The sequence below is a fragment of the Chaetomium tenue genome (genome assembly GCF_020726465.1).
Source record: "Chaetomium tenue strain MPI-SDFR-AT-0079 chromosome Unknown F5144scaffold_3, whole genome shotgun sequence".
In the NCBI taxonomy this organism is placed as follows: Eukaryota; Fungi; Ascomycota; class Sordariomycetes; order Sordariales; family Chaetomiaceae; genus Chaetomium; species Chaetomium tenue.
In genome coordinates, this window is record NW_027117331.1 from 1,646,142 (window position 1) to 1,670,998 (window position 24,857).

Consider the following 24,857-nt stretch of genomic DNA (forward strand, 5'->3'; position numbering starts at 1 on the left):
CCTGCAGAAGCATGAAGCATGGCGGTCAGTGGGCGTGGCAGGTTACTTTGACCCATCCCAGCGGGTTCACCACTACACACTTGCCACATGCGAGCAAGCTTGCGAAGGACAACCAAGGTCATCAGAACGTATTCGACGATGTGCAGTTGCTCGGCATGTCGCCGCCTTCCTGCAAGTGCGGGATGCGCCAGCGAATGCCGGCCTTCAAGATCTCCACTCTAGGCTGGAACGGGTTAACGCGCCGCCTCGTGACGGTGTGCCCAGATGTCTGTGTGTTGAACATGAGGATGGTTTCGCGTGGAGACTACACCGCTTCCGGTCTGGGCGAATGGGGTTTCGTTGATCTCAAGTAAGAGGGCAAGGCAGACATGTCAAACAAATACCGCTGGGACAGGACAGGACGATGGCAGTCAGTCAAACCATGAGCAACGTCGGGCCATTATCGAGTCATGGCGCCCATATTTGTGGCGAACAGCAACAAAACAAACACCACATGGCCAACTTCTCGGGGGGTTTTACCATTGATACCAACGAAATCCACCCAGGTCATCCACAGGAGGCAACGATGCCCACAAACAAACTCTCAAAGTGGTTAGGCAAGAGCCACGAGTAGCAATCCAACCACCACAAACAAGTGGGCCAAGCCCAAGCAGGCAATCGCCACGAAGACGACGATGCCCCTTCCGTAGTTGCCTATGACCGTTACGGGCACGCACAGCATCGGCCCATGCGCCCAGGCGGTAGCGAACGCAGTAAGACTAAGCCACCAGGCTGGGGTTGGTATGGATGGAACGCGGTGCGTAACTAGTGACTCGCCCGCCCAAGGACCACATAGAGAAGAATCCGCCTGCACACCCTCTCATGGGTGGTGGGTAGGTCAAAGCACCGTGGCGATGGCGCGGAAGAACGGAGACAGAAAGGGCGCGGAGGTAGGAGAGCCATGGATGGCCCGCCCGCCCACCTAATGGGCTATCGTCTCTTGGCCATTCACCTATGTGTGCAACATCCAGTAGTCTCCTGCGTGAAGCGGGAGGATAACCCCTCCGCGAAGCCATAGCACCACCACCATCGTCACTCAAGGCCCCCATTGGAGGGGAAGAGGCGAAACTTGCCAGTTTGAGACACCATCCAACGCCCGTGCATCCCGCCATCGAGTTATCGAATTGAGATGTCACAACCACAGACGATGACAGGACGACTACAGTGACTAAATAACTAGGCCGACCGGTAAGCGAGTAAGCGAGTAACCTCGTTGCGCAATGACACCGCCAAGACACACACCCTACCCGAGTCTCAGCCTCCCTCTATCTCAGACATGGACGAGGACAAAGCGAGCGGGGAAAGGGAGATGCGCGGAGGAGGGGTTGTTGAGAATGCGAAACGGGTAAGAAGGGTTCTGCCGCCATGGGAGATGGGGAAGGCGTTTGAATGGGCAATTAGAATGGAGATGATGTGCTATTCAATGATCGAGCCCATGAGGTTGGAAAACGTGGCATACTACTGTATCGAGTCGAAAGAAACTCGGGAATCACCTCGGCGCAAGTATTCAGCGACCAGTGCGCCACCACGCGGCACCCTTTGAGGTATCGCTGGTGTCAACATGCCCGACAGTTTTGTTATCGATACGGGGTGAGACATGGACAAACAATATCACCGATTGCACGAGCAAAACCAAGGTCAAGCGGAGGTTTGCACCGACAAGATAGGTAGAGGTCTAGACAAGCACCAACACCAGACTCGCCTCGGCCCGAATCCAAATCCAAGCCTGCCCCATTTCCCATTTCCCGAGACAAGCACCAGACAGGCAAACACTCCCCCTACTCGCACTCGTCAAGCTCAGTCCTCATCCCAGTTCTGTCCGAGACACACGGGTTAGCAACATGCATCGCTCAAAGAGGGGACGGGCAAACTCACGGCGTTGGGTCCAGGGGGCTTCGGCCCACCGGCTTGCCGGGCAACGATGATCTGGTCGACAGAGAGGACGGTCCGAGCGGCCTCAGTGGCGAGCTTGATAGCCCACTGCTTGCTAACTAGCAGGTCCAGGATGCCTTCTTCCTCGGCGTCCAGCGTGCCGGTGCTATCTTGGTTCTAAATAGACAGAAATTTAGTAAAATCCCATGTCTGGCGACTGCTAGTCACGCACCTCAATATCAACACCCGTAGACCAGCCATCTTGTTTTTGGTGGGCGGCGTACAGCCGGCTGAGAACCTCGGTCGCGTCGAGACCGGCGCTCTCGGCAAGGGTCCGCGGCACGACCTCGAAGGCCTCGCCGAACTTCTTGATGGAGTACTGCGCCAACCCCTGCGTCTTGTCGCCGATAGCTTGTATCCTCTCGACGAGCTCGATCTCTGTCGCGCCGGCGCCGGGCACGAGCCGGGGGTCCTTGGTGATGGCCTTGATGACGTTGACGCCGTCGTCGACGGCCCGCTCAATGTCGTCCAGGTGGTTCTGCGTCGCGCCGCGGAGGACGAGCGTTGCTGTCCTCGTGGCATCGTCTTCCTGCCTGAAAACGGTCACACGGTCGCCACCAATCTCCTCGGTCTCGACCACGTCGATGTGGCCCATCTCGTCGGGCATGGGAGCGCCCAAGCGGGCGAGCGGTGTGGCGCCGACGACCCTGCATACCCGCCTCAACTCGAACTTGCTGAGAATCTTGATGGTTAGGATGCCGTAGCGGTTGAGGTAGTGCATGGCTAGCTCGCCGACGGTGGAGCCAGCGACGACGACACGCAGGCCGACGTCGTGCAACTCCTTGATGGCGGCTTCGAGACGCTCCTCCTCACCCTTGGTGAACTCGAGCATCTCCTTGGCGTTGTGTAATAAGACGGTGCCCTTGGTCTCCGTCTGGCTGATATCAATCGGGCAGGTGAACACGCCGACCTTGGCCTTCTTGGCCTTCTTCACGGACCCGTTGGGTTCCTTGGGGAACACCATGCCCCTGACGACGCGGCTCTGCTCTAGGCTGCCACCCATAATCTTGACGACGCGGATGTTGTCCACGTTGAAGTTGGCCGGGTTTTTGGGCAGCACCGACAGCACAGCCTCGGCAACCAGGTTGGCCAGGAACTCTTCGTTTCCGTTCTGCTTGCTGGCGATGACGGTCTTTATGGCCTTGCTGATCTCCTCCTGAGACTGCAGGTCCTCCACCTTGTCGACCTCGAGCTCCTCGAGCATCTCAAGGGCGATTTTTTGTGCGCGCTCGTAGCCGGTGACGATGTCGGATGCCTTCAACCCCATGCGTAATAGATCCTCGGCCTTCTTAAGCAGTTCGCCAGCAAGGACGATGACGAAATTCGTTGCGTCGCCCATCTCAGACTCTTGCTGCTGGCTAGCCATGACGAGTAGCTTGGCGGCGGGGTGAACGACATCGAGCTCGCGTAGGATCGTAGCGGCGTCAGAGGTCAGGATCATTTTCTGCAGGTGGTTGATGACGATCTTGTTGCGGCCGTAGGGTCCTAGCGATGTCTGGACCGTCGACGAGATGGCCCGGCAGGCATCGATGTTGCGCAGGACAGCACCATCTTCGGAATCATAGCTATAATGAGCGAACGGGAGCTTGTCAGTACTTGATAGCACGGCGTTTTGATGGAGGCAGGCACCCCAAGACCGGGCCTGGCAATCTCAGGGCATGGGGGCGTTTGCCATGGCGGGGTAGATAATGGCAGGTACAGAAAAGAACCATCAAGAGAACACTGCTACTTACCTGCTGTATCCTTGCTTGAACAAGCCGGCATTTGGCGCGTTGGGAATATTCAACGACATTTTGGCGGTGTTTTTGAGGTGCTCGTGGAGTAGTTCGGCGGAGGTGTCGCCGTTTCGAGTCAACCTGTGGCAACTGAAGCTTCCCGCTGCTGCCCACTCTGGAGATCCATAAAAAAAGTTGAAGCAAATCGAAGTCAACACACACGGCAGCCTTGGCCCCGCAATACCAAGCCCAATGGGAACCCCAGACCTCCAGAAACAAAGAGTGGCTCCCTAGGTTGTCAGGTTCCACTGGAGAGCACAGGGGAGAGCGGGTTTGCGCGTGTCAGCCTTGTTGCCATCTCGACTCCAAACTTCCAAGTTACCTCGAATTGGGACCCTGAGCTCAATTGCATCAACTTTTTTCAACCCCAAACCCTCGCGTACGCCATCACGCGATTTCAGCTCTTTCCGGGCCCTAATATCTAGATATTATTCTATCCCCAGCCCACGCAGCACATCACTGCAGTCCAATCCTCGACAGATATGGCGCCTGGTACGTTGAAGCGGTGGTTTCTTGCTACGACTGTGCGGATGGCATCGATTGAGGTGTTACCGCACTCGCGTTTTATGGCCCTCGTGTCAATCACTCATGTGTTGTATACCTTACTAACTGCGATATTTCTCACCCCAGCGACGTCCGTCCCGCCCGCGCTCCCCCCCTCGGTAGAGGAAGCCTACCGCCGAAAATGCATCCAACTTAAGCAGCGCACTAGCGAGGTGGAGGAAGCCAATGATGCCGCCAGGCTGCGCCTCGCCCGTCTCAAACGACAGGTCGAGAAGATGCGATTAGAGCGAGCCTTCCTGCTCGAGCAGCTAGTAAAGCGAACGAGCGCGAACGTGGAGGACTCAGACGGCAGCCCGAGCCCACCACCGACAGTAAGTCCCCAGCCGGAAAACTAAGTCTCGGGCGATCGCCAACCACGCCCCCTCCCGCTCCGGCAACAATCATTGACACCAACCTCTTCGCCATCATAGCCCAAGGAAAAGCCTTTGCGCATCAAGCGTGGCCATCGCAAGCCTTCCGCGTTTCCCGCCAACCTCGAAGCCCCATCGTCGATCAACGCTGCCACCCCCGGCTCGACCACGTTTATAAGTCAAAACCTGCTCGTCCACTCGCCCAGCTCGGACGCCTACTCGGCCGCGCAGCAGGGCGAAGGGGGCAAAACCAACGGCGTGCACAAGGGCGCACCCAAGAAACCCGGTAGCGCATTCGACCTGTACTGCGAAGACACTAGGCCCTCCCTCAAAGAGAAGGCCAAGGAAGGCGACAGCGTGGAGGAGGAGCTTTCCAGCAGCTGGAAGGAGCTGCCCGAGAGCCAGCGCGACGAGTACAAGGCACGCGCCGACCGCCGGATGGCCGATTACGAGAAGGACAAGGACGTGTACGACGCGGCCAAGGAGAAGGAAGCCGCAGCCGCAGCCAGCGCCAAGGCAGCGGCGGACGAGGGCAACGACAAGGCCGAGTCGACCGAGTCGGACCAGGCCGCCGCCGAGGCGGGAGAAGGACAGGAAGCACAGCAGCCGCCACAACAGGAGGATGTCGAGATGACGAATTACGACACAGACCAGGAGACGCAAGGAGAGAGGCCCGAGGAGTAGGGTTCCTCGGATGATTTCGATATCCCGGCTCCCCACCCTCGGCTGTCCACCTAGCACCAGAATAAGCGCCGGCCATTTGCGTTTTGCGGGGGTCAGCAACCGCGATGGGAGCGAGATAACGTTTTTTTGTTAGCTTTGTTTGTAACAGTATTTCTTTCAGACTGGTTTCAGGGTGGATTGGGATGGATGGGTTATTGGGGCAAGGCGTGTGTGGCTCAACGGACTTGGTCGTCCGTTTTCTGCTAAGAGGGTGAACTTCCACGAAGTAATTATACATTGGGGTGTTTGGATCCGCATCGCTACATTGGTGCTCTGGTGCTCGCTATAAAGAAAGGTACCCCAATTCTAAGTTTTCCTATTCAACACGGATACAAGCCGTGAAGCACTGGTCTATCCACAAAGTATGCGCATGTAGAAATACAGGTATGTACACATGTAAGTTGACGCTGCTGGACTGATCTGCTCGCCGCTCCAAAACAATTATCTTCCGAACCAACGCCAGGTGAACGACCGGAACTCCGAGAAAAGATTATGTACGCCACGCCACGGGTGCGATGGGATGCTCCAAGGGATGAGGAACGGCAAGGAAACCGCCTTGCCGCCCAGCCCCAAAGGATGCACGCCTAAAAAGCCAACACCTCAGATTCCCACCCACAGATCAACGGCAATATTTACTAGAGCGACTACGATCTCGGCCGCAATTAGGATGATTACTAGGCGGGAGTTAGCACAATAGATTTCTTATTCATAGCTGAGAATAGGGGGGAGGGAGGGAAGAAGGAGAAGTAGGAGAAAAAAGAGAAAAAGAGAGGAAGAAAAACATACCAATCCACTCCAACTTCTCCCCATGGCCATGACTCAACTGCTCCTTCAGCACCGCCAACAAATCCGCAATGACATCCAATCTCTCCGTCAACAGCCCCACGCGCTGGTCCATCTCGAGATAGCTGCGGACGGCCTGGTAGACGGGCTCGAGCTGGGGCTCGACCCAGAAGAGCTCCGGGGTGTCGAGCACGGAGCCGTTGAGGTGCACGCCGATGCGCAGGATGAAGAGCTCGCCGATCTGCATGTTGATCTCGGACCGGGACAGCGCGATCTTGCCCGTCAGCGCCAGCTGCGCGGGGATGTTCTTGCACGTGTCGATGGTCGAGGCGATGAGCTCTTCGAAGAGGGAGGTCTGGAGTGTGTGTGAGTTTGTTGTTTTGTCAAGATAAGAGGAGGTGGAAAGGTAGAAAAGAAAAGGGGGGGTCGCTGACCTTGACACTCTGCGCGAGGGCGTGGGAAATGGCTAACTTGGTCATGTAGTTGCCCTTGTCACGGAGCGTGATGAAGTCGTTGTAGATGCGGGCCTGGTACTCGTGGGTGTAGTAGAAGTTGAACTTTTCCGTCTCGACATCGTCGGGGGCGAGCTTCTCGACCTCGAATTTGGACAGCTCTTTGAGGAAGCGCTGCTCTTGGGCTGCCGACATGCCCCATATTACCACCACGCCGTATTCGAAGAGGAACACCTCGGGGGTGTGCACGTGGACGTCGAATTCGACAAACTCGTCGACCACGGCTTCTTCTTCCGGGATTTCCTGGACGAGGATATCATCGGTGGGGTCGTGAGGTTGGGGGAGGCCGTTGCCGATGGTGGAGTGGCTGGATTCGCTGGGGATATCGTGCACGTTGCCTGTCGAGTGCCGCCTTTCTGGGTTCGACTGGACCTCGAGGAAGTTCGCTTGCCGTGCGTTCTGCACCTGCTTAGAGCTGTAGCTATACGGCGTGTAGATGCACTCGTCGATCAGCTTGGGGTTCGCTCCCCTCCCTTTTCCTCTGCCCTTCATGAAGTGTAGTAGGCCGTCCATCTGGTACCTATTCGCCGTGCTGTACGCAGTAACCCGCGGTAACTTGTCGCGGTCTGCTTTCCCTAGGCGGGCGGCGTCGCGGCGGGCAGTTGGATCCTTGATGCGGGTGTACTGCGAGTAGACATCACGACCGCTCTCCTCGTCACTGTCTCCTTCTGGTTCGGGGGTCGGTAGGAGCTTGAGTTTCTGGGCGTTCTTGGTGCTGCGCTGCGGGCCAATCTTGGGCAACCCGGCGGCAGCGGTGACTAGTGGCAGGCCGCCGGGGTGCCCACTCGGGACGCCGCCATGGCTGTTGCGGCGGAGGAGTCTGTTGTTCAAGGCAGAAAACATGGGCGGGCCACCGCCTAGCCCACTGATACTGGCTGGGGAGGTGGGCGGGCGATACGGCTGCGGCGCATTCCCACGGGCATGCTGTTGGTACGCGGCATCCGGCTCGATTGTCTTGCTAACGGGGTTCGGGTTGAAGGTGACTGTTCTCGGCGGCCTCGGCGGCCTTGAAGATTCGGGGGATGGGGTGTCGGCCGTCGGGAGGAGAGGCGTGTGTTCGGAGGCAGGATCGTCGGCCATGTTGAGGGGTGACGGCGACGGGTAACGGCTGAGTGGTAGATAACCTTAACCTCGGGCTGGTGGTGAAACCGTGAAACCGTGAAACACACGTCTCGGCCCTTTTCTCAGGTCCAACGGAGGAAAACGACAGAACACGAACTCTGTGAATACCTAGTTAATGCGCTACCATGTCATATAAATGCCAATGTGGTATGGCTGTTCGTTTCTGTATTGTCGGTGTCAATTGATGTGGTTGGCGGATTGGTTGGTCGAGTTCAATCGGCCTGGATTGTTTTGCGTTTCAACGGTTGCTTGATGACGTCTGGGCCCTCCTCAAACAGAGCAACAGTCCCAAATCTAGGCGTCTCCACCAGCGGGGATAGCGCCAATCCAAGCCGAGTTGGGACCTTTTTTCAGCGCTCTTGCCCCACTAGTTTCATTCCTTGGCTTGGCCGTTGAGCCGTTGCACATTGCACAGATGCGCTTCTCGATTCCAAGCATTGGTTTCCCGATTCGGTTCTCACCTGCCTAAACGACGAACACGAGATCGAAAGGCGGGGAATGTGCTGAAAACAGTGAATACATGGGATGTGATGCCTTCTCCAAACATCGATCCTCAACCATAAACCATGAACCATAATCACGCTGCGTAGGTAGCCTTTACGATGACCGGCTCTCCAAAGGTTTACAACACCTTAGCTGTGAACTCGGGATGCCTTTGCTTCGGTGAACTGCACAACATCTGGAACGGCGCATCGGTGCCCGTTCAATCTGAAGGGATTCCCGCGCATCGACCCCAACTATCTGGGACCGTCCAGGTACACCGTATTGAATACAATATTACTGCGAGGAACGGGATATGGAATGGCTTTCGACTCATAGACCTGAACACCAAAAAAGTAGCGGCATGGTTTCTCGCCCACTCCGACGTCGATCCCGAGAAAGAAGTCGACAAGATCCTCCGTGTTTCTGGTTCCCCTTACGAAGACGATAGCGGGAGCAGTTTCAATGACGACAAGACCGCCGCAGAAGGCGTCTTCGTTATCAACCGCTACGATTGGGGGTATTACGATTCACGGTCGCAGGAGGTCATGGAGCCTGAGGAAATCAACGAGGAGTTATTTGCATCAGTAGGTCTCGTCGACCTCAGTGTGGCCAAGCCTGCAGTAGACCGATGGAAGGATCGCCGTTCCAGAGAGAGGTAGTGGCTTGAGGGCGGTGCGTGGCTTCATGTTCCTAACGGGGAATATTTGTTTGGCCGCTTTGGTTTCGATGACGATCATGACGCAGCTCGTTCGTTTCTCTTCTTCACCACAAACACTTACTTCACCCGGACCGCTTTCGACGGCCTTGAACGGACTTTGAGGAAGGAAGTGACCCAAGAGGAGAGGTTTGAGCGCAAGCTACGAGAGGGCTTCGACTTCTCCGGACTAGGGACACTTCGCGAGTTATCTCGAGTACCCGAGGATAGTGGTGTATCGCGTCCGCCATGGGCTGACTGTCTTGGACCCTACCGCCAGAGCGACCACGTCTTGAGGGCACAGGAGATCGATGCAATCCGCGTGTATCGGGATGCCGAAGAGCTGAAACTGTTTGTCCATGGACGTGACCTCAGCTATCTTCGTATGGAAGGAGAGATTGGCGAATTTATTGAGCCTTGGGCAGAGTCATTGTATGATGTTGTGAACGAGATGGTCTTGAGCTATCTCCAACGCAGCGTCATCCCGAGCATGGCCAACCGTGGGGTCTCTGCCGCCGCCGAACTGCTATTCCCTCGACATACTCCGGAGGGAGAAACCGGGCTGTTGGATGTTTGGTGCCACCGCCATTTCAGGCAGCCAGACGCTCGGCCAATACCCAACTTCGACAGTGCCTACGTGGGCAGCCGGATCGCATCATTTCTGTCTCGATCTGCAGGCGCGTCTGCTGTGTTTGAGGACGAATGCGTCGCAGGGATTACAAGGGCGGTGGCCTACATGCTTACCGAGGTGTTGGAACGGGCTAACATGCGTTCGCACCAAGACGATGAGCGCACCAAGATCATGCCAAGTGACGTCCGTATGGCCGTCGCCTTTAACTCCCAGCTGCGTGATCGTTTCCAGTTTTCAAGAGTTTACTGGGAGGGGAGGACTGGCTCAGGTTCCCCAGAATGACAGCACCGGATGGTTGGCAAGATGGTCACCAGAGTTGAGAAGCCATGTCACAATGTCACTATGGACCAGATATGTCTTTATGTGAATGTCACAGACCTTCCGCCAGACTTCGACTCGTGGGTAAACTTTCTCGAGACTTACAACATATTGAGAGGTTAATTAGTTATAAATATTCCGTCCTCCCACGTTCTTGTGCTGCCGCCCTGAGGACTGATTATTATTGACCGGTATATCCAGCATCGTGGTATTTGCGCGCCAATGACATGGAAACACAGGCTTCTCTCTTTCCGCAACAAGGCATTACGAAACCACGGCGCGATATCTCCGGCTAGCCCTCTCGTTTATACCCAGGTATGCGAGTTACATTTTCCGTGCTATTGAAGTCCCGGCTAAGATGTCCAAGAAGTCGACCACGATCGCGTATCTGGGTACCTGGTACGCAGATCCAATTTACCCAACCAATCCTCTGTGGCGGTACCTGGGCTGGTAATTGTTTCGGCACGTAGTTCTCGCGCTCCAATCCGATGACCCATTCGGAGAAAGATGCTTCGCGCTCCAATCCGGAGGATCCATTCGTTTAGATGATACCGCTCATCGCCAGGGTGGTCGAGAGCTTGATGGACTATCACCACGAGAATATATAAGTACAGGGCTGCTCCCAGGCAGAGAACATGGGGAGCGATATCAGCTGCCCGCTGTTAGGCGCACAAGTCCAAGCTCGCCGGATTTTCAGAGCCACCTCACGGCCAGCATACTCTCACCATGTTCGGCCCTACCCAGTCGATGCTCAGGGGCATCGCCGTCGCAGGCGTGCTCCTCGGCGGCAGCGTCCATGTGGCGCGGGCTGACAACCCCATCATCCAGACCCTTTATTCCACCGACCCGGCACCGTACGTGTGGAACAACACGGTCTGGCTGTTCACGGGCCATGACGAGAACGGTGCAACGAACTACGATATGAGAGACTGGCGGCTCTACTCGTCGACAGACATGGTCAACTGGAGAGACTGGGGCGTCATAATGAGCCTCAAGACGTTCAGCTGGGCCAGGGCAGACGCGTGGGCGGGCCAGGTCATCGAGCGGGACGGCAAGTTCTTCTACTACGTGCCCGTGACGAAAAACAGCGGGGGGTATGCCATTGGTATCGGCGTAAGCGACAAGATCACGGGGCCGTACAAGGATGCCTTGGGCAAGGAGCTGCTGGCCAATGGAGGTATCGATCCGACCGTCTGGATCGACGAGGACGGCCAGGCGTACATGTATTGGGGCCACTCTGGCGCCTACTACGTCAAGCTGAACAAGGATATGCTGTCGTACAGTGGCGGCCTGGTCAGCACCTCGGTCGAGAACTTCATCGAGGGCCCCTGGCTCCACAAGCGCAACAGCACCTGGTACCTCACCTACTCCAGCTTCGGCGGCTCCAACGAGGACATCAAGTACGCGACAAGCTCAAAACCGACCGGGCCCTGGGCCTCCAAGGGCCAGATCATGGCGCCGCAGGGCAAGTCGTTCACCAACCACGCCGGCATCATCGACTACAAGGGCGGCTCGTACTTCTTCTACCACAACGGCGCGCTCCCCGGCGGGGGCACCTACTCGCGCTCCGTGTGCGTCGAGAAGTTCTCCTACGGCTCGGACGGCAGCATCCCCAAGATGGTCATGACGGACGCCGGCGCGCCGCAGATCGAAGCGCTGAACCCCTACCAGCAGGTCGAGGCCGAGACCATCGCCTTCTCGTCCGGCCTGACCACTGCCGCCAAGAGCGACGGCGGCATCTACGTGACCTCGATCAGCAACGGCGACTACATCAAGGTCAAGGGCGTCGACTTTGGCTCGGGGGCCGCGTCTGTGGATCTTCGTCTAGCTGCCGCCTCCGGTGGTGGCAAGATTGAGCTCCGCGTGGGCAGCCAGTCCGGTACCGTGATTGCGACGTGCGCTGTGGATGCCACGGGCGGCGCGCAGACGTGGAAGACGGTCTCGTGCCCTGTTACTGGCGCCTCGGGCAAGCAGGATCTGTTCTTTAAGTTTTCTGGCAGCAACTACAACTTTGACTGGTGGCAGTTCAAGCAGGCCGCGTGAAGCCTGTCCTGGCACTGGGCTATGTTAGCTAGGTAGTAATGAATCTGGAAGACCAAGAATACCTGGAAAACAGAAAGAATATCTGCTTTGGGGGCGTGTGATTGGGAAGGATGATATTTGACTAGTATGCGTTGTGATGTGGTCCTAGGGCATATCGCAATTCAACTGAACCCCCCCTTTTCACTTGCAAGGCCCTGCTCTTCACTGCAAACCTCGGGTGATGGTTGATTCTGCCAGTAGTCGGCTACTAGTCTCATCTCGCACGCCTCAATCCCCCATTCCCAAAATCCGTTTTGCCCGTTATACGGGATTCGAATGATCGAATGAACCCAACAATAGTCCACCACCCTATCCCCACCGCCTCACTCAATCCTCTTCGCTAACCTCCCCCTCCGACTCCTCCTCCACCAGACTCGGCATTCCCATCGCCACTTTCCGACCTCCCACCTCAACCTCCCCCTCCCCACCCCCATCCTCCCCTTCACCCCCAGCATCATCACCCTCTCCACGCCCTCCCACCCCATCCCCATCCTCGCCCCCACCTCCATCTCCTCCACCCTCAACCCCCCCTTGACCACCCCCCTCCCCCTCCTCAACAACCAAATCCCCCAAATCCACCGGCCCCCTCAACTCACTGCTCACCACCTCCACCACCAGCCTGCAAAACCCCCACCGATACGGCCGCTCACACGGCGGATCCCACTCCAGCTCCGCCGCGGCCGTGCAACCCTCATCACCCAACCCGGCCTCGGCAAAACGCGCCGTCATGTCGGGCTCGACTTCGTAGCGGTAGTGGTGGTGGTCTTCGATGGCGCGGTTGGTGGGGCGCGCGAGGCGGAGGAAGGTGGTGAGGGCGGCGCGGTTGGCGGAGGGGAGGGTGGTGTGGGTGGTGTGGAGCGTGGTGGTGGTGTGTAGGTTGGCGAGGGGGTGCGGGGGGGTAGGAGGGTTGGGGGGTGGAGGGGGGGGGAGGTTGGTGGTGGCGTTGTTCTCGGCTTCATCGTCGCTGTCGTCTGAGGTATCGCTGTCGCTTTCGGCTTCAGCTTGGTTCCGCTGTTGGTGCCCCTTTTGCGTTGTGCCGACCGCGGGATTTTGGGCGTTCGGTTCCGGCCCGGTGCTGGGACTGGGGAGGATGGTCGCTGATTCAGTTGTATTGTCATGACCTCCATTGCTGCCGCCAGTTCCAGCTGCACCGGGCTCATCAGATTCGACCCCCTTTTCGTTCTCGTTTCCGCGGGGGCTGTCCTCCCCATTCCCAGCTTCCTCGCCATCACCGGCCTCGCCTCCATCCTCATCCCCTGTCTCCTCTCCAGCACTGTCCAGTAAGTTTTCCCCGCCGCTCCCCTCCCTATCCCTTTCCCCTTCACCCTCCCCTTTACCCTCCTCACCCCTACCACCCTCACCCTCCTCCTCCCCACCACACTCAAAAACAACCCTCTGCCCCCTCCCCCCCTCACCACCACCCCCACCACCCGAATCAAAATAAACCCTCGACCAAACATCATACCTCCTCCTCGTATAAACCTGCACCCCCGCCCGATCCACCCTCAGATTCGAGTACCCGCCCGCCCGTCCCATGTCCCGCGCCGCCACCCCCGCCATGACCGCGCCACCCAGGTCCCGTGTCTCGGTGGCAACCCAGAAGAGTTGCATGGCGTTGGCGAGATAGGTCACCCGGCCGGTGTAGAGGAGGGGGGGGTCTTGCGGGGTGGGTTGGGGTTGTTCTCGGGGGGGTTGGGGTAGGTTTGGGTTGGGCGGGGAGGTGGTGGAGGTGGTGGTGGTGGTGGTGAGAGATGGGGATGAGTCGGCGGTGACCATGGCCCAGCTCTTCCCCACGACGCCCTTGCGCGGCCGGTCTTGGTACGCGGCGGCCTGGGAGTTGGCTGTTTGCAGGGAGAGGTGTTCGCTGCATCGGATGGCTTTGGCCTGCTTTATCTTCTCGATGAGCTGTTCTTGGTCTTCGTCTTCGTCCTCGTCGGTGTTGATGGAGGGCACCGTGAAGCGCGGCGTGCGGTAGACTACGTATTGGATTACTGTACGGTCTGGGCCTAGCGCTTCGAGTGCTGACACTGATTCGCGCGGTGGGATGGCCGGCTGTGGGTAGTCGTCATCGAAAGATCGCTGGCGTTGAATGCGGTGAGGAGGGAGATATGCAGGAGCTCGCGGCTGGGGATGGTTCAAGGATGGCTGAGAAAAGGGGGGAGGGCCAGGCGGAGCCATGACTTGGTCCAGGAGGTGGTTGTACTGGGATTGACGGGGCGTGGGCTTGGGCTGGAAGATGTTCCTCGACTGGCCTAGATTGCTGATTTGGCGATTCCGCCCCCCTGCCGGTCCTGGGGGAATGTAAGGTTGGTCTGTCTGGCGGTTAGCCACAGGCGCTGGACGCAGTTGAGATGGACGGTTGGTCGGCTGAGGGGGCGCAAGAGGTTCGCTTCTTTGGCTTGCGCCGCGGTGGGCATTCCGCTCCAAGTTCCTGTTACCGCTGTTTGGCAGACCCGAGACAAGTTGGGCGCTCCTTTTTTGGGGCACCTTGGATGCATATGTCCGGAACAACTGGACATCGTCTTCCTGGCTGGTGGCTGGCAAGTTAGTGCCGTTTGCCGGCGCTGCTGGTCGGGGCGGGCGACGTGTTGGAGGCGCCGCCGCTGGCGGTGGTGCTGGCGGCGGGGCCGGTGCTGCTCGCGGCGCTGCCTGAGCTTGCCGATTCTTCGTGGCGTTGATGAGCTCTTTCTCCTGGCTGGTCGTGTTAATGCCGTTGTGCTGGTTAAATTGGGTATGTAGGGAACTTTGCTGGCTCCTCTGGGCTGAACCTTGGGGTAGTTGGGGACGTGGTTGTTGTTGGCGCGGTATTAGGTTGGATTTGTTTACCTGGCCAGGCACTCGATCGGGCTGCAGAAAGGGGCTCGGAGTTTGGCCTGCTGGCCCCTGGCGAGACAGTTGCCCAGCTGCCTGGGGTGGTTCTGGAAGAGGCTTGGAAGGCTGTTGACTGGGCTGCGGGCGGGGTGTTGGCAATGGTTGTTGACTGCTTGCCTGCTGTCCCTGACCCTGACCCTGAGGTTTTGCACCCTCATTCTGGCGGTGTCGGTGTCGATGCTGCGACGACCCCTTACTCCGGCGTGAGGCTGACGAGCGGGAGACTGAGGTGCCCCAATCTTTTAGCAAACGTCTGGCCTTTTGCCTTTCCAAAGACGAGCGCTGGGACTTGTGCCGCTTCTCGCGGCCGTGGTCATCAAGGTGGCGTCTTTTAGCTTTTTGGCTCGAGGGAGCGAGACGGTTATCCGGGCTGTCCGGGTTCTCTGGGATCCCAGTGAGGTCGATAACCCCCGACGAGGGAACTTTGCGCGAGTCTTTGGCTGTAGGTTTATCGGACTTTTTCTGAAGGGTACCGATGGTGTTTGGCTCGACGGCTTTTGGGTTATCTCGCCTTTTACCGGAATAGTTGTACTTCAGGAGGAAGTTACTTCTTTTAATACCGAACGGTCCCTGTGAAATGGTCGCCGGATTTATCCCGTTGTTTACCGGGTTGTTGGGGAGCGGAAGCTCCGCCGGCGGTTTGTTCCCGGCCGGGTTGGGTGATGTATCGGCTGCGGGAGTCCTTGCTGGAATAGATAAAGCTGGTTTTACAGCTCCTTGTAACGGAACAACCCTCTGGATCTTGTGGCGGCGAATGGCTCCGAAGAAGTCGCCGTCCTCGTCTAAAGTCACATCGTTGACTAGCGTGGGGGCTTGAGAGTCTTTTAAAAAGGCCGTCTCCGCTGTGGTGTCTGAGACCGTCAGTGTCGGGCTCTCCGTTGCTTATAAGTCGAGTTACGAACCGGTTGAAACTTGGGCTGGTGCTTTAACCCTGCTGGCCTCACTCCCCGCTATGTCCGGGACGAGAACTTCTGGGACTGTCTCTTGAGGGTTTGCCAAAACAGCTGGGTCCGCATCTTGTTGGGACAAGGCTTCAGCTGTCGCCGAGGATCCAGATTCTGGAGACCCTGAGTCAGCAGTGACACCCGCGAAGTTCCAACCTTGGGAAAAGGCGAGGTCGGTCACCATATGGGTGTGATTCTCCATGGCTGGAATATGGTTGTACGAAAAAGTTGCCAATGGCTGCGGAGGCATGTCCTCCCCTAGGTTAGCAGTCACTTGTTCTGCGAGCAAACATGTAGTGTGCCAGTCGGAAACCGGGGCTATGAGTGCGGGTTCTGCGAGATTAGTCAGTAGTAAGGAACGATAGAGTAACGTAAGAAAATAAGATGGAAAAGAAGAGGGAGGAGGAAGTGTAAGAAGGGAAGAGAAACGATATGGATTCAAGGTTGGGGGTAGGAAGGTAATCCCAAAGAGTAAAAGGGTGGCGGGAGTGGTAGCAAGAGAATGGCTATCATGCGATATGAAATAAAGCTGGCATATAAATCTGATACGTAAAGCTGTAGAAGTTTTGTAATTAGCTTGTAGTGGAGCGGGCTTCGTTCTCAGCGCACGTAGACAAGGAGCGGATGAGAAGGGGTGAGAACTAGGTGGGAGAGGATAGTTGCGAATGTTGGCACTTTCAAAAGTTACCCATCCCATTTGAAACAACAGATAATAGAAACGATTGGAAGGTACGGAAATGAAGCAATCTCGAAAGTAGGAATTATCTTAACCTTGAAAACAGTAGGTAGAGGTTTGTTCCGATGCTTACCACGCAGATGGAGAGGTCAAAGACACCACACTCACTCGACGCAGCAACCCGTGTAACCGACAGCCGATGATATTAACGACATCCTAGACAAACATAGGGACCCTTACCCACCCTTGGACCCTCACGCCGGGTCGTCAGCATACTTGGCCGCGTTTTCCTCCTCAAGCTTCTTCCACTGCTCCTTGCCCTTCTCCGTAGTGGCATCGATGATCTCTTCCTCAAGGCTCAAGATACCCGCCTACCCAACCGTTAGCATGCATAACTCATGGCAACAAACCCTCGAAAAAAAAGGAGAAAAAGAAGATTCACTCACATCGCCCAACTTCCCCACCACATCCTCCGCCTCCTCCACCTTCATCTCCCCCAGCACCTTATTCACCTCCTCCAACTTGCCCGTCTCCAACGCCCTCTTCATATCCGCCGTAAACCCCTCAAAGATCTCCCTCCCCCTCTTGGACTCCTCATCCGCAGCCTCAGCATCAGGAATCTTAATATTAATAACCGTCCCGGGCTCAACCGCATGCAGCTGGATCTGCTCGACGCCCTCGTCCTTCCCCTCGGCCTCATCCTTCGCGCGCTGCAGCACAATCTCACGGGTGCGCGTACGGATGCGGGCGTACGTGTCCTGGACGTCCTTGTGGAAGACCTCCTGGGCCTGGTGGCCCGGCGTGGCGATGCGCTTGAAGAAGAGGGCGACGCCGTCGCGGCCCAGCGAGCGGCAGTACTGCAGCAGCAGCGCCTGGTGCACGCAGTTGCGCGCGTAGTCGGACCGGTTCTCCAGCTGCGCGTCGAAGGCGAGAATCAGCAGGCCGTCGGTTTCCTTCTCGGTGAGGATCTCGGGGTGCTCTGAGAGGAAGGCTAGCGACTCGCGGTACTGGGTGGACTTGATGAGGGCGAACTTGTGGGCGAGCGGGGAGGCGGTGATCTCTTCGTCGTCGTCGGCGGTGGTGGTGGATGTGGATGCCGCGGGGAGGGAGTTGGTGTTGGTGAAGTTCGGGTTGAGGAGTTCGACTTTGGAGGAGTCCTTGGCTCCCGAGCCGGAGGCGGAGGAGGTGGACTTGTTGACGTGGGAGCTGTTGAAACCTGTGTGGATCCCTTCGCTGGTGATCTTGCTCGACTCCTCCTTTTCGAGCTCGGCGAGCTTCGTGATCAGCTCGCCCTGCAGATCAGTGACCTTCTGTAGGTGTTCCCCAATCTCGGCAACCATCCCGTCGTATCTTTCTTCCTGGCTAACCTTCTTCTCGTCGAGGGCCTTATTTACCTGGTCCAGGAGCGTCGCCATCATCTTGGTGTACGAGGGCAGCTGCTCCTCGGCGTTGTGGACGGACTCTGGGCGCGGCGGGGGCTGGTCGTCCTTGGGGTCCAGTCCGGCCGCCGACTCCATGACGGCGCGAAAGGCCACCTCCCCCGGGTTTCCTGACTTCGCATCCGAGGCATGAGCCTTTAGTGATGCAAGGAGGGACGAGATGCGCTTGATGAGGCTGTCGTTGATGATGCGTTCGTACTTGAGGGTCTCGATCTGACGCTTCCGTTGCTGGCGTTCCATGTGGATCTGGCTCTGTTTCGCGCGGATAAAGGACCGCTTGTCGACATTGGGATGCACTTCGATGTCCGAGTCATCGCTGAGCTCGAGGGCATCCTGAATAGGAGCTAGTTAGCTGAATGTCTGGCGATGGATAGAAGACTGAGAGGCGGGCTTCTGCGGGGCATCCTTGTCTGCTCTTCTTACCCATTTGCTGTAGTCGACCGGCATGGTGCTCGTCAGCGGTATCCCCGCGATGTTCGATATCTATTAGTCGGTTCGTGGAAGAGTATCAATGCCAAAGCTTACAGACTTCAGATGATGTTTGCCGCCAGGTAATGTCTATGTTTTGTTGGTGTTGGTCCTCCAAGCAATCGCCGTGAATGGTGGGGTAGCTTCTAGAATCACATCGCAATTCAAGTGGGGCTCAAGACGTCAGTCAACCCAAACAGAGCTTCAGGGGTCACAGAGATGCAACATAGGGGTAACACACACACCATGTCGTCTCAGTCTTGTAGCACGTGTACTTCGCTGAAAAACTACCTAGGCACCTACTGTAATAACAAAGAGCTAGCTAGGTAGGCAGTAGGCACCCCAGGTCCTCAGGTATAATTCATCCAAATCAAAGCAACAAGCCGTGCCAACTCATACCAAGAGATACACACACGCTCCGCTCCGAGTAACAATGTAGGCTAGACTCCAGGTGTCCCACCTGGAAGAGCAAACCGGCCCAACGCCTCCGCGAACAATACTTGCAATTAATACCACAAATCCATCCCCCATCCAGTTCCAAACCCCTCACAGCAACACGACTAGCAGAAACAGCCCGCAGTAACTAACTACTACGCCCTTATGACCCTCACTTCTTCTGCCCATCGACAAAGTTGAGCGCCTCCTCCGTCGGTACACAATCAATGGTGCTCGTTTTGTTATGGAACGTGACGCCATAGCATTTGTCTGCCACGAGAACAATCTCCGGCCGGAACGTCGTGCAGATGAACTGCGTCTTTTGTTCCTCCGAGATGCTCATCAGTAAGCTGGCCACCGCTGTTCGGTACTGCGCGTCCAGGTTGGCGTCGACCTCGTCGAAGATGACGAAGGGGCTAGACTCGGCAGCTTGGAGGGCGAAGATCAGGCAGAGGGCGCATAAACCTAGGTAGCCTAGTTAGCAACATGATACTGTCTTCTGGCGGGAGAGGAAAAGGGAGGTGGATGCTTACTCTTCTGTCCACCGCTCAGCTGCTGGATTTTCTGTTGCTCGTCCATAACCTTGGAGTTGAACGAGACCGAGATGCCCACGCCCGTGTAACTCTCGACGCCTGTCGGCTCCTCGTCCGATTCCTCGGCGTTGCCCTTCTTGTTCGCCCGATCCGCCTTGCGCTGGATCACGAGGCGGCCATGGCCTGCTGGGACCAGTTTCTCAAAGATGGTGGCAAACTCCCGTGAGACTTGCTTGAACGTGCGCTCGATTGCCTCGTCCTTCTCCTGGTCGAGATGCTCAATCAGTGCCTCAATCGACATTTGCGACGTGTCGAGCTCCTTCCGCCGCTTTAGGAGCTGGTCACGCTGTGTGGTGAAGCTGTTGTATTGATCGAACGCCTTCTTGTTGATGTGCTTGTACTTCTTGAGCGCCTCGTTGACCTTACGCAACCTTGACTCAATCTGGGGCTGTTAGTGGGCTGTTCGAGAACCCGTGTGGACAAAAAGCTTACCTGTTCTGGCTTCATCTTCTCGTACTTGCCAAACGCCTCCTCTGGTAGTATACCCAGATCCCGGATGTTTTTGGCGTACTCGGCGGCCTGGCTGACCAGCCGGGCTCTCGTCTGGATGTTCTTCTCCATCCTCTTCTGGTGCTGGTCGATCCGCTTTTGCAATTCTTGCAGCTCCTGCTCCCTCTGGGACTTCTGAGCCTCTAGTTGGGCGAGTTCGCCGCCCACCTTCTCCGTCCGTTGCTCGTTCTCCTCCAGCTGTTGTTCGACTTCGGCCATGGCCCGTTGGGTTTTCACAAGCTCCCTTTGGGCATCCTTAAAGCTCTCGCTGCCGCCAGTCGTCGAGTTCTCAAAGGCTTGGCTCCGAAGCTGGTCTTCCTGTGGCCGGAGATGGCTTTGCAGTTCTGTCTCGAGGAACTTTTTACGGCTTTCCAGCTCGAATCGCTTCTTGCTGACTTCCTTTAACTCTCTCTGCAACTGATGTACTTCGAGTGTGAATTCCTCCAGCTGCCGCTCCTCGTTTGCCGACAGAGCCTTCTTGAAGTCCTGGGAGATTTCGGCCTGGTATGTCGAGATGGAGTCGTCCAAGTCTTTGAGGTTCTTCTCTACCTGAGCTTGCCGCTCGACAGCCGCCTCTAGGTGGGCTCGCTCGCGTTCCAGCTGGGCGTTTTTCGTCCGCAGTTCCATCTTGAGCGGCTCAAACCCAAACTCGAACTGGCGCATTTGCTGCTCGAGCTTGTGCTCCTCGCCACTCGCGCTCGTCACCTTCTGGTCGATAACCTCGATTTCCTTGCGGATCTTGTCGATGTCCGCCAGCTGTTGTTCATATAGGTCTCGCATCTGGCCGACTCGTCGTACCGCATCGAGACGCGACCTTCTAGCGTCGACATAACCGCCAGTCATTGCACCTCTCTTATTTGTCGTGTCACCTTCTGGCGTAATGGCGTCCAGGCCGTGGGACCGGGCGTATTGGGACGCGACCGAGAGGTTTGGGCAGACGATGGTGCGTCCGAAAACCTGCTGGAAAGCTTTCTCATACTCCGGCTCATACTCGAGCTTGCTGATGAGTGGTTGCGCGTCTGACGCCCTGGGCATCTTAACCTGCCGGGGCCGTAGTTGCTCCAGTGGCATGAACGTCAGCCGCCCGCCGTAAGACTTGTAGAGATGGTCCGAGAGCATCGTGGCTGTCCTGTCGTTGTCGACGACATAATGGAACAGGCTATTCCCCGCCACTTGCTCGACCGGCAGTTTGTATGCTTCGACTGGTACGCTCATGAGCTCTGCCAAAGTCCCATAGGCACCGGGAATGTCCCTCTCCCGCTTCAGCCGCCTGATGGAAGCAAGGCCCTTGGCAGTGGCGGAGTCCATCGAGTGTGAAAGCGTGGACTCTGCTTGGTCCCTCTCCGACCGTGTGTTGGAAAGAAGCGAGCCAAGCTTGTCCTCCTCACGGCGAAGCCTCTTGCGCTCCTCGTGCAGCTGCTCCCTGGCCTCCTGAGCCTTGGTTAGCTTCTCTGCAAGCGTGCCTCGGTTTCCGCCGTAGCCCTCAATATTTTGGCGGATATCTTGGATGGCCTTCTCCAGCTGTGCAATGGACGCCTCTACCGACTTCACCTGCTCACCCGCATCCATGGCGTTGGCCTTTTGCACGCCCAGAGACGTCGTAGCGTCATCGATTTCCTGCTTGAGGTAGTTATCACGCTCTGCTTTCGTCTTGAACTGGGAGCTGCGCGTCTGCTTGGTGAGCAAACGGTTCTTCCCCGATACTGCCTCGTCCCGTCGCAGCCGGATCTGGGCTTCCTCGTTCTTCCGCTCCTCGTATTCGGGCGTGATCTTGGACAAGTCGGTCTCAGCACCCTTAATCTTCCGCCTCACGTCTTGTAGCTCTGCTTCCTGCTTCTGCAGCGCTTGTTCCCGTGCGTGCCTGTTTTCGTCTAGGTGCTTCGCTTTCAGCTCAGCCTTTGCTCGCGACCGAGCGGCATCTTTGCGATCATCGTCGAGTTGTTGCCGTTCCATAGCCAGCAAATCCAAGTTCTGCCTCAACTCGTGAGAGGTCTGGTCCAAGCTGCTGATTTCCTTTTCCGTTTTTTGGAGCTGTGTACGGTCCTTCGTCGAAGCCCCGGCACCTCCCTGTCTCGCTTCCTCGAGCTGCTCTAGGGTATCGGCATTGGTCGCCTGTAGGCGGTGCCAGTGCGCATACTCGAGACATCTGCGCTCCCTGTCTTTGTCCTGGAAGTCGCGGAGCTCGTCCTTCTCCTCCTCAAGCTCGCTTAGTCGCTCCTTGATGTACACCAGGGTCTCGTCGATCTTCTCGCGTTTGCTGTTGGTCTCAGCCATGATCTTGAGTGATTGTATCCTCCGATCGTCGTATGTGTTTGTGCCCGCGATCTCCTTCAGCAGGTTAAGTCTCTCGGATTCCTTCATGTTGGTGATAGCGGCAATGCGTCCCTGGGGTACGATGTAAAATGGATTCTCCTTGGCGAACCCGGCAGTTTCGAGGATTTTGAGCACATCAGCGCGAGTCTGGACCTTCCTATCTACTGAATATTCGTCCTTTTTAAGACCAATTGTCCGGCGGATCACGACCTCGTCGCCCGGCTCGCTGAAGCGCTTGTCCTGATTGTCGAAGATAATCTCGACGTAGGCGGACATGACGGCAGACCCTGACCCTTCGTGGAGAAGAGCCTGCCGCTCCTCGCGGCTCATGTTGGTGTAGGCATCGCTGAGTACGAATCTGATGGCAGCGAAGAAGTTACTCTTGCCGGACCCGTTACGCCCGACGATAACATTGGTTCCAGGGGAGAAAGGTTCTATGACTGTCTGGTCTTTGTAACTATGTCATGGAAAGCGCTGTTAGCGAACCCGAGACATGGACGCTTTGGAAACCTCCTGGGTGCGAGGTAGGCTCAGTGGGTCTCGGCGTACCTTTTGAAGCCCTGGATGATAATCTGCTTGATGTGCATCTTTGCGACAACGCTGTCAATTCGACAGCAGAGTCAAAAAATCCAGAGTGTTGCGACCAGGATTATTCAGTCTGTGTGAGCATCAATATTTGGGCGGAGTTTGTCGGAATCGGTCAAATGGGGTTGTTGCCGTCTGCATCCTCAGATCGCTGTCTCAAAATCGCGGGTTGGCGATTGTGGGGGGGGACCTGCCACAACGCGTCTCGTCGCGCCATCCTCAGTTTGCCGAAGCTTGGACCATTCTCCCAGCATTCCACGTGATCCAGCCCGAGAGTTATCGCCAATTAAGCCGGGCGATCTAGTTATGAATACTAAACGAACTGTGCATTTCGCCCACTGTGGAAACTGTCACCCTTCCTTTCGGATGTCCAAGTTTCAGACCGTCTGATAGTTGGGAAAGCGAAAGGAGGAAACCGTCAAACGAACCCTAGAGGTGTGCTATCTCGAGCGAGCAAACTGTTTCGTTTCGCTAGCTTCATCGTCTGCAACGTTGTGATTATTTTAGGTTGGGATCGGAGGAGCACAGTCATTTCACCCAGATCTCGCACTTCCTGCCCTTGCATGCATCATCGGCCCAATCCAGACCGGCATGTTCCAGCACTCCAGACGATCAGGTATCAAATTATGCATCTGTCCTCCAGGCAATTAATTACCCTTTCATGTCGATGGTTCATCCTTTGTACTCCCCACAGCTTAAGTTGACGGTCCGTTCCGGTTGGTAACAAGGAGCTGCAACGATGAGGACGGCCAGCCAGCTTCAAACGGACAAACACCAGCTGTCCTAAATTGGGTGGGTTGGTGATGCCATAGCCACAGTAAAGAGCTCTCTTTGTTGGTGGGGCTACTTCGTAAACCCTTTCATTTACATATGTATGCAATTATCGAGTTCAGACGCAAGGAAACAGCGCAGAGAAAGGCTCGGGTTCTGGATGGGGTTGCAGGCAGAACAGAGTTGGACACGTTCCAAGTTGGCGGGGCTTTGGGAATGTGGCGGGATGTGTGGTGTTCAGTTTAGAGTACAAGGGCCGCACGGGCTTGCTGCGGACTGGCGGGGAAAAAGGGGAAACAGTGAAAAGAAAGATTGGGCTTCTCACCCCTCCTCAGCTTTGATGGTGCAGCAGCTTTGATGATGCAGAGAGAATGAGTGGATTGTTGGTGTGCGGGACGCGCTTTCCATGTCTTTTGTTCGTTGATAAATTCTGAGACCGGGGGGAAGGGGGCACGGGACTTGGGGGTGGGCGGCGCATGGACAGGGGTGTAAGAATGGCGCTAAAATGCGCAAGGCCCCGGGAGGAGCGTTGGGAACGCCTCTGTCTATAAATTTAAACCAATATTTCTTTATAGACGGGCGCCTGCCCTCCACCCGATCCTCCCACCGCACTCGCTTGCCCTGCGCGCACCCAGATTCCCATCACCCCACCCACAAACCGGTCTCACCCGGCCGCCAGACCTAACCTTCACCGTGCTGCCACCTCGGCCGCCTGTAAACCTGGCTTGACCCACCTTTTTACTTGCCTTCCCTGGTATGTACTTTTTATTCACTCTCTAAAACGACATTTTCGACAGCCCTATGCATCGCTACAAATTTTGCATGGCCATCAGAGCCTTGTTTCTGACTAAGACTCTAACATAGTGCGCTAGGGATTAATTATCTGAACGACCCTCCGACTCTCTAATCATCTCTCTCCAACAACTATTCGGGCCAGGTACAGGTGAGTGTTGCATTTCATCCTTCAGCCCGACCCATCAGCTGTCGCCAGCCGGGACCACCCAGCCCCCAGCACCCCCTCGTCCGCTTTCGGGTTTGTCACCTTTCGCTTTGCCTGGATCGGTATTGCGAGCGCCATTTGAGTGGGCTTAGCTGTTGCATTGCAAGCAAACCACCAGTCATGGACCCCACCTGCACTGTTCCGGACGATGCGCCAATCACAATCCTGCGATGTGGCGATGGGGCTGTCAACACCTGCTCTTATTCATCCAGACTCGCTCAATTCATACAGCACAGCACACCATCCTCAAGACAAATTGCAGGAC

At 56.6% G+C, this 24,857-nt stretch overlaps 8 protein-coding genes across 8 annotated transcripts; 3 read left to right on the top strand and 5 right to left on the bottom strand.

Moving 5' to 3' along the window:
- Positions 1-1,836: 1,836 nt before the first annotated feature.
- On the bottom strand, positions 1,837-3,763 carry F5144DRAFT_485972 (chaperonin Cpn60/TCP-1 family; the record flags this gene model as incomplete). The annotated part of the gene is made up of 4 exons (XM_066785521.1): positions 1,837-1,854; positions 1,915-2,088; positions 2,144-3,536; positions 3,705-3,763. 4 exons carry the CDS (start codon positions 3,761-3,763, stop codon positions 1,837-1,839), a joined length of 1,644 nt encoding a protein of 547 aa, XP_066644584.1.
- Positions 3,764-3,895: 132 nt separating this feature from the next.
- On the top strand, positions 3,896-5,678 carry F5144DRAFT_567014 (uncharacterized protein). Its single transcript, XM_066788575.1, has 3 exons — positions 3,896-4,238; positions 4,377-4,621; positions 4,721-5,678. The coding sequence occupies exons 1-3, from the start codon at positions 4,229-4,231 to the stop codon at positions 5,342-5,344; spliced, it is 879 nt and encodes a 292-aa protein (XP_066644585.1). The 5' UTR covers positions 3,896-4,228; the 3' UTR covers positions 5,345-5,678.
- F5144DRAFT_567016 (uncharacterized protein) lies at positions 5,679-8,055 on the bottom strand. The gene is made up of 3 exons (XM_066788576.1): positions 6,601-8,055; positions 6,170-6,521; positions 5,679-6,057 (listed from the first exon to the last, which is right to left on the bottom strand). The coding sequence occupies exons 1-3, from the start codon at positions 7,756-7,758 to the stop codon at positions 5,984-5,986; spliced, it is 1,584 nt and encodes a 527-aa protein (XP_066644586.1). The 5' UTR covers positions 7,759-8,055; the 3' UTR covers positions 5,679-5,983.
- Positions 8,056-8,402: 347 nt separating this feature from the next.
- On the top strand, positions 8,403-10,241 carry F5144DRAFT_645161 (uncharacterized protein; the record flags this gene model as incomplete). The annotated part of the gene is made up of 2 exons (XM_066792873.1): positions 8,403-8,903; positions 8,943-10,241. The coding sequence occupies 2 exons, from the start codon at positions 8,403-8,405 to the stop codon at positions 9,888-9,890; spliced, it is 1,449 nt and encodes a 482-aa protein (XP_066644587.1). The 3' UTR covers positions 9,891-10,241.
- Positions 10,242-10,652: 411 nt separating this feature from the next.
- Positions 10,653-11,969, top strand: F5144DRAFT_546426 (glycosyl hydrolase; the record flags this gene model as incomplete). Its single annotated transcript, XM_066787410.1, has 1 exon — positions 10,653-11,969. The coding sequence occupies one exon, from the start codon at positions 10,653-10,655 to the stop codon at positions 11,967-11,969; it is 1,317 nt and encodes a 438-aa protein (XP_066644588.1).
- Positions 11,970-12,607: 638 nt separating this feature from the next.
- On the bottom strand, positions 12,608-16,025 carry F5144DRAFT_546427 (uncharacterized protein; the record flags this gene model as incomplete). The annotated part of the gene is made up of 6 exons (XM_066787411.1): positions 12,608-12,627; positions 12,659-13,281; positions 13,474-14,726; positions 14,835-15,730; positions 15,824-15,937; positions 15,980-16,025. The coding sequence occupies 6 exons, from the start codon at positions 16,023-16,025 to the stop codon at positions 12,608-12,610; spliced, it is 2,952 nt and encodes a 983-aa protein (XP_066644589.1).
- Positions 16,026-16,457: 432 nt separating this feature from the next.
- F5144DRAFT_567023 (Cdc37 N terminal kinase binding-domain-containing protein) lies at positions 16,458-18,536 on the bottom strand. Its single transcript, XM_066788577.1, has 3 exons — positions 18,362-18,536; positions 16,946-18,271; positions 16,458-16,870 (listed from the first exon to the last, which is right to left on the bottom strand). Exons 1-3 carry the CDS (start codon positions 18,383-18,385, stop codon positions 16,754-16,756), a joined length of 1,467 nt encoding a protein of 488 aa, XP_066644590.1. The 5' UTR covers positions 18,386-18,536; the 3' UTR covers positions 16,458-16,753.
- Positions 18,537-18,874: 338 nt separating this feature from the next.
- Positions 18,875-23,259, bottom strand: F5144DRAFT_174347 (RecF/RecN/SMC). The gene is made up of 4 exons (XM_066782651.1): positions 22,786-23,259; positions 19,867-22,693; positions 19,375-19,816; positions 18,875-19,306 (listed from the first exon to the last, which is right to left on the bottom strand). Exons 1-4 carry the CDS (start codon positions 22,821-22,823, stop codon positions 19,014-19,016), a joined length of 3,600 nt encoding a protein of 1,199 aa, XP_066644591.1. The 5' UTR covers positions 22,824-23,259; the 3' UTR covers positions 18,875-19,013.
- Between the last annotated feature and the right edge of the window lie 1,598 nt (positions 23,260-24,857).

Coding starts and splice junctions, on each gene's coding strand:
- F5144DRAFT_567014 (XM_066788575.1), top strand. Junction 4,622..4,720: donor GCCCGAGCCCACCACCGACA/GTAAGTCCCCAG, acceptor TCGCCATCATAG/CCCAAGGAAAAGCCTTTGCG.
- F5144DRAFT_567016 (XM_066788576.1), bottom strand. CDS start 7,758: ATGGCCGACGATCCTGCCTCCGAACACACGCCTCTCCTCCCGACGGCC. Junction 6,522..6,600: donor CCCTCGCGCAGAGTGTCAAG/GTCAGCGACCCC, acceptor CACACACTCCAG/ACCTCCCTCTTCGAAGAGCT. Junction 6,058..6,169: donor GGAGAAGTTGGAGTGGATTG/GTATGTTTTTCT, acceptor ACTCCCGCCTAG/TAATCATCCTAATTGCGGCC.
- F5144DRAFT_567023 (XM_066788577.1), bottom strand. CDS start 18,385: ATGCCGGTCGACTACAGCAAATGG. Junction 18,272..18,361: donor CGGTCGACTACAGCAAATGG/GTAAGAAGAGCA, acceptor GCTCCTATTCAG/GATGCCCTCGAGCTCAGCGA. Junction 16,871..16,945: donor TGGTGGGGAAGTTGGGCGAT/GTGAGTGAATCT, acceptor ACGGTTGGGTAG/GCGGGTATCTTGAGCCTTGA.
- F5144DRAFT_174347 (XM_066782651.1), bottom strand. CDS start 22,823: ATGCACATCAAGCAGATTATCATCCAGGGCTTCAAAAG. Junction 22,694..22,785: donor ATCATCCAGGGCTTCAAAAG/GTACGCCGAGAC, acceptor TCCATGACATAG/TTACAAAGACCAGACAGTCA. Junction 19,307..19,374: donor GCTGAGCGGTGGACAGAAGA/GTAAGCATCCAC, acceptor TAGGCTACCTAG/GTTTATGCGCCCTCTGCCTG.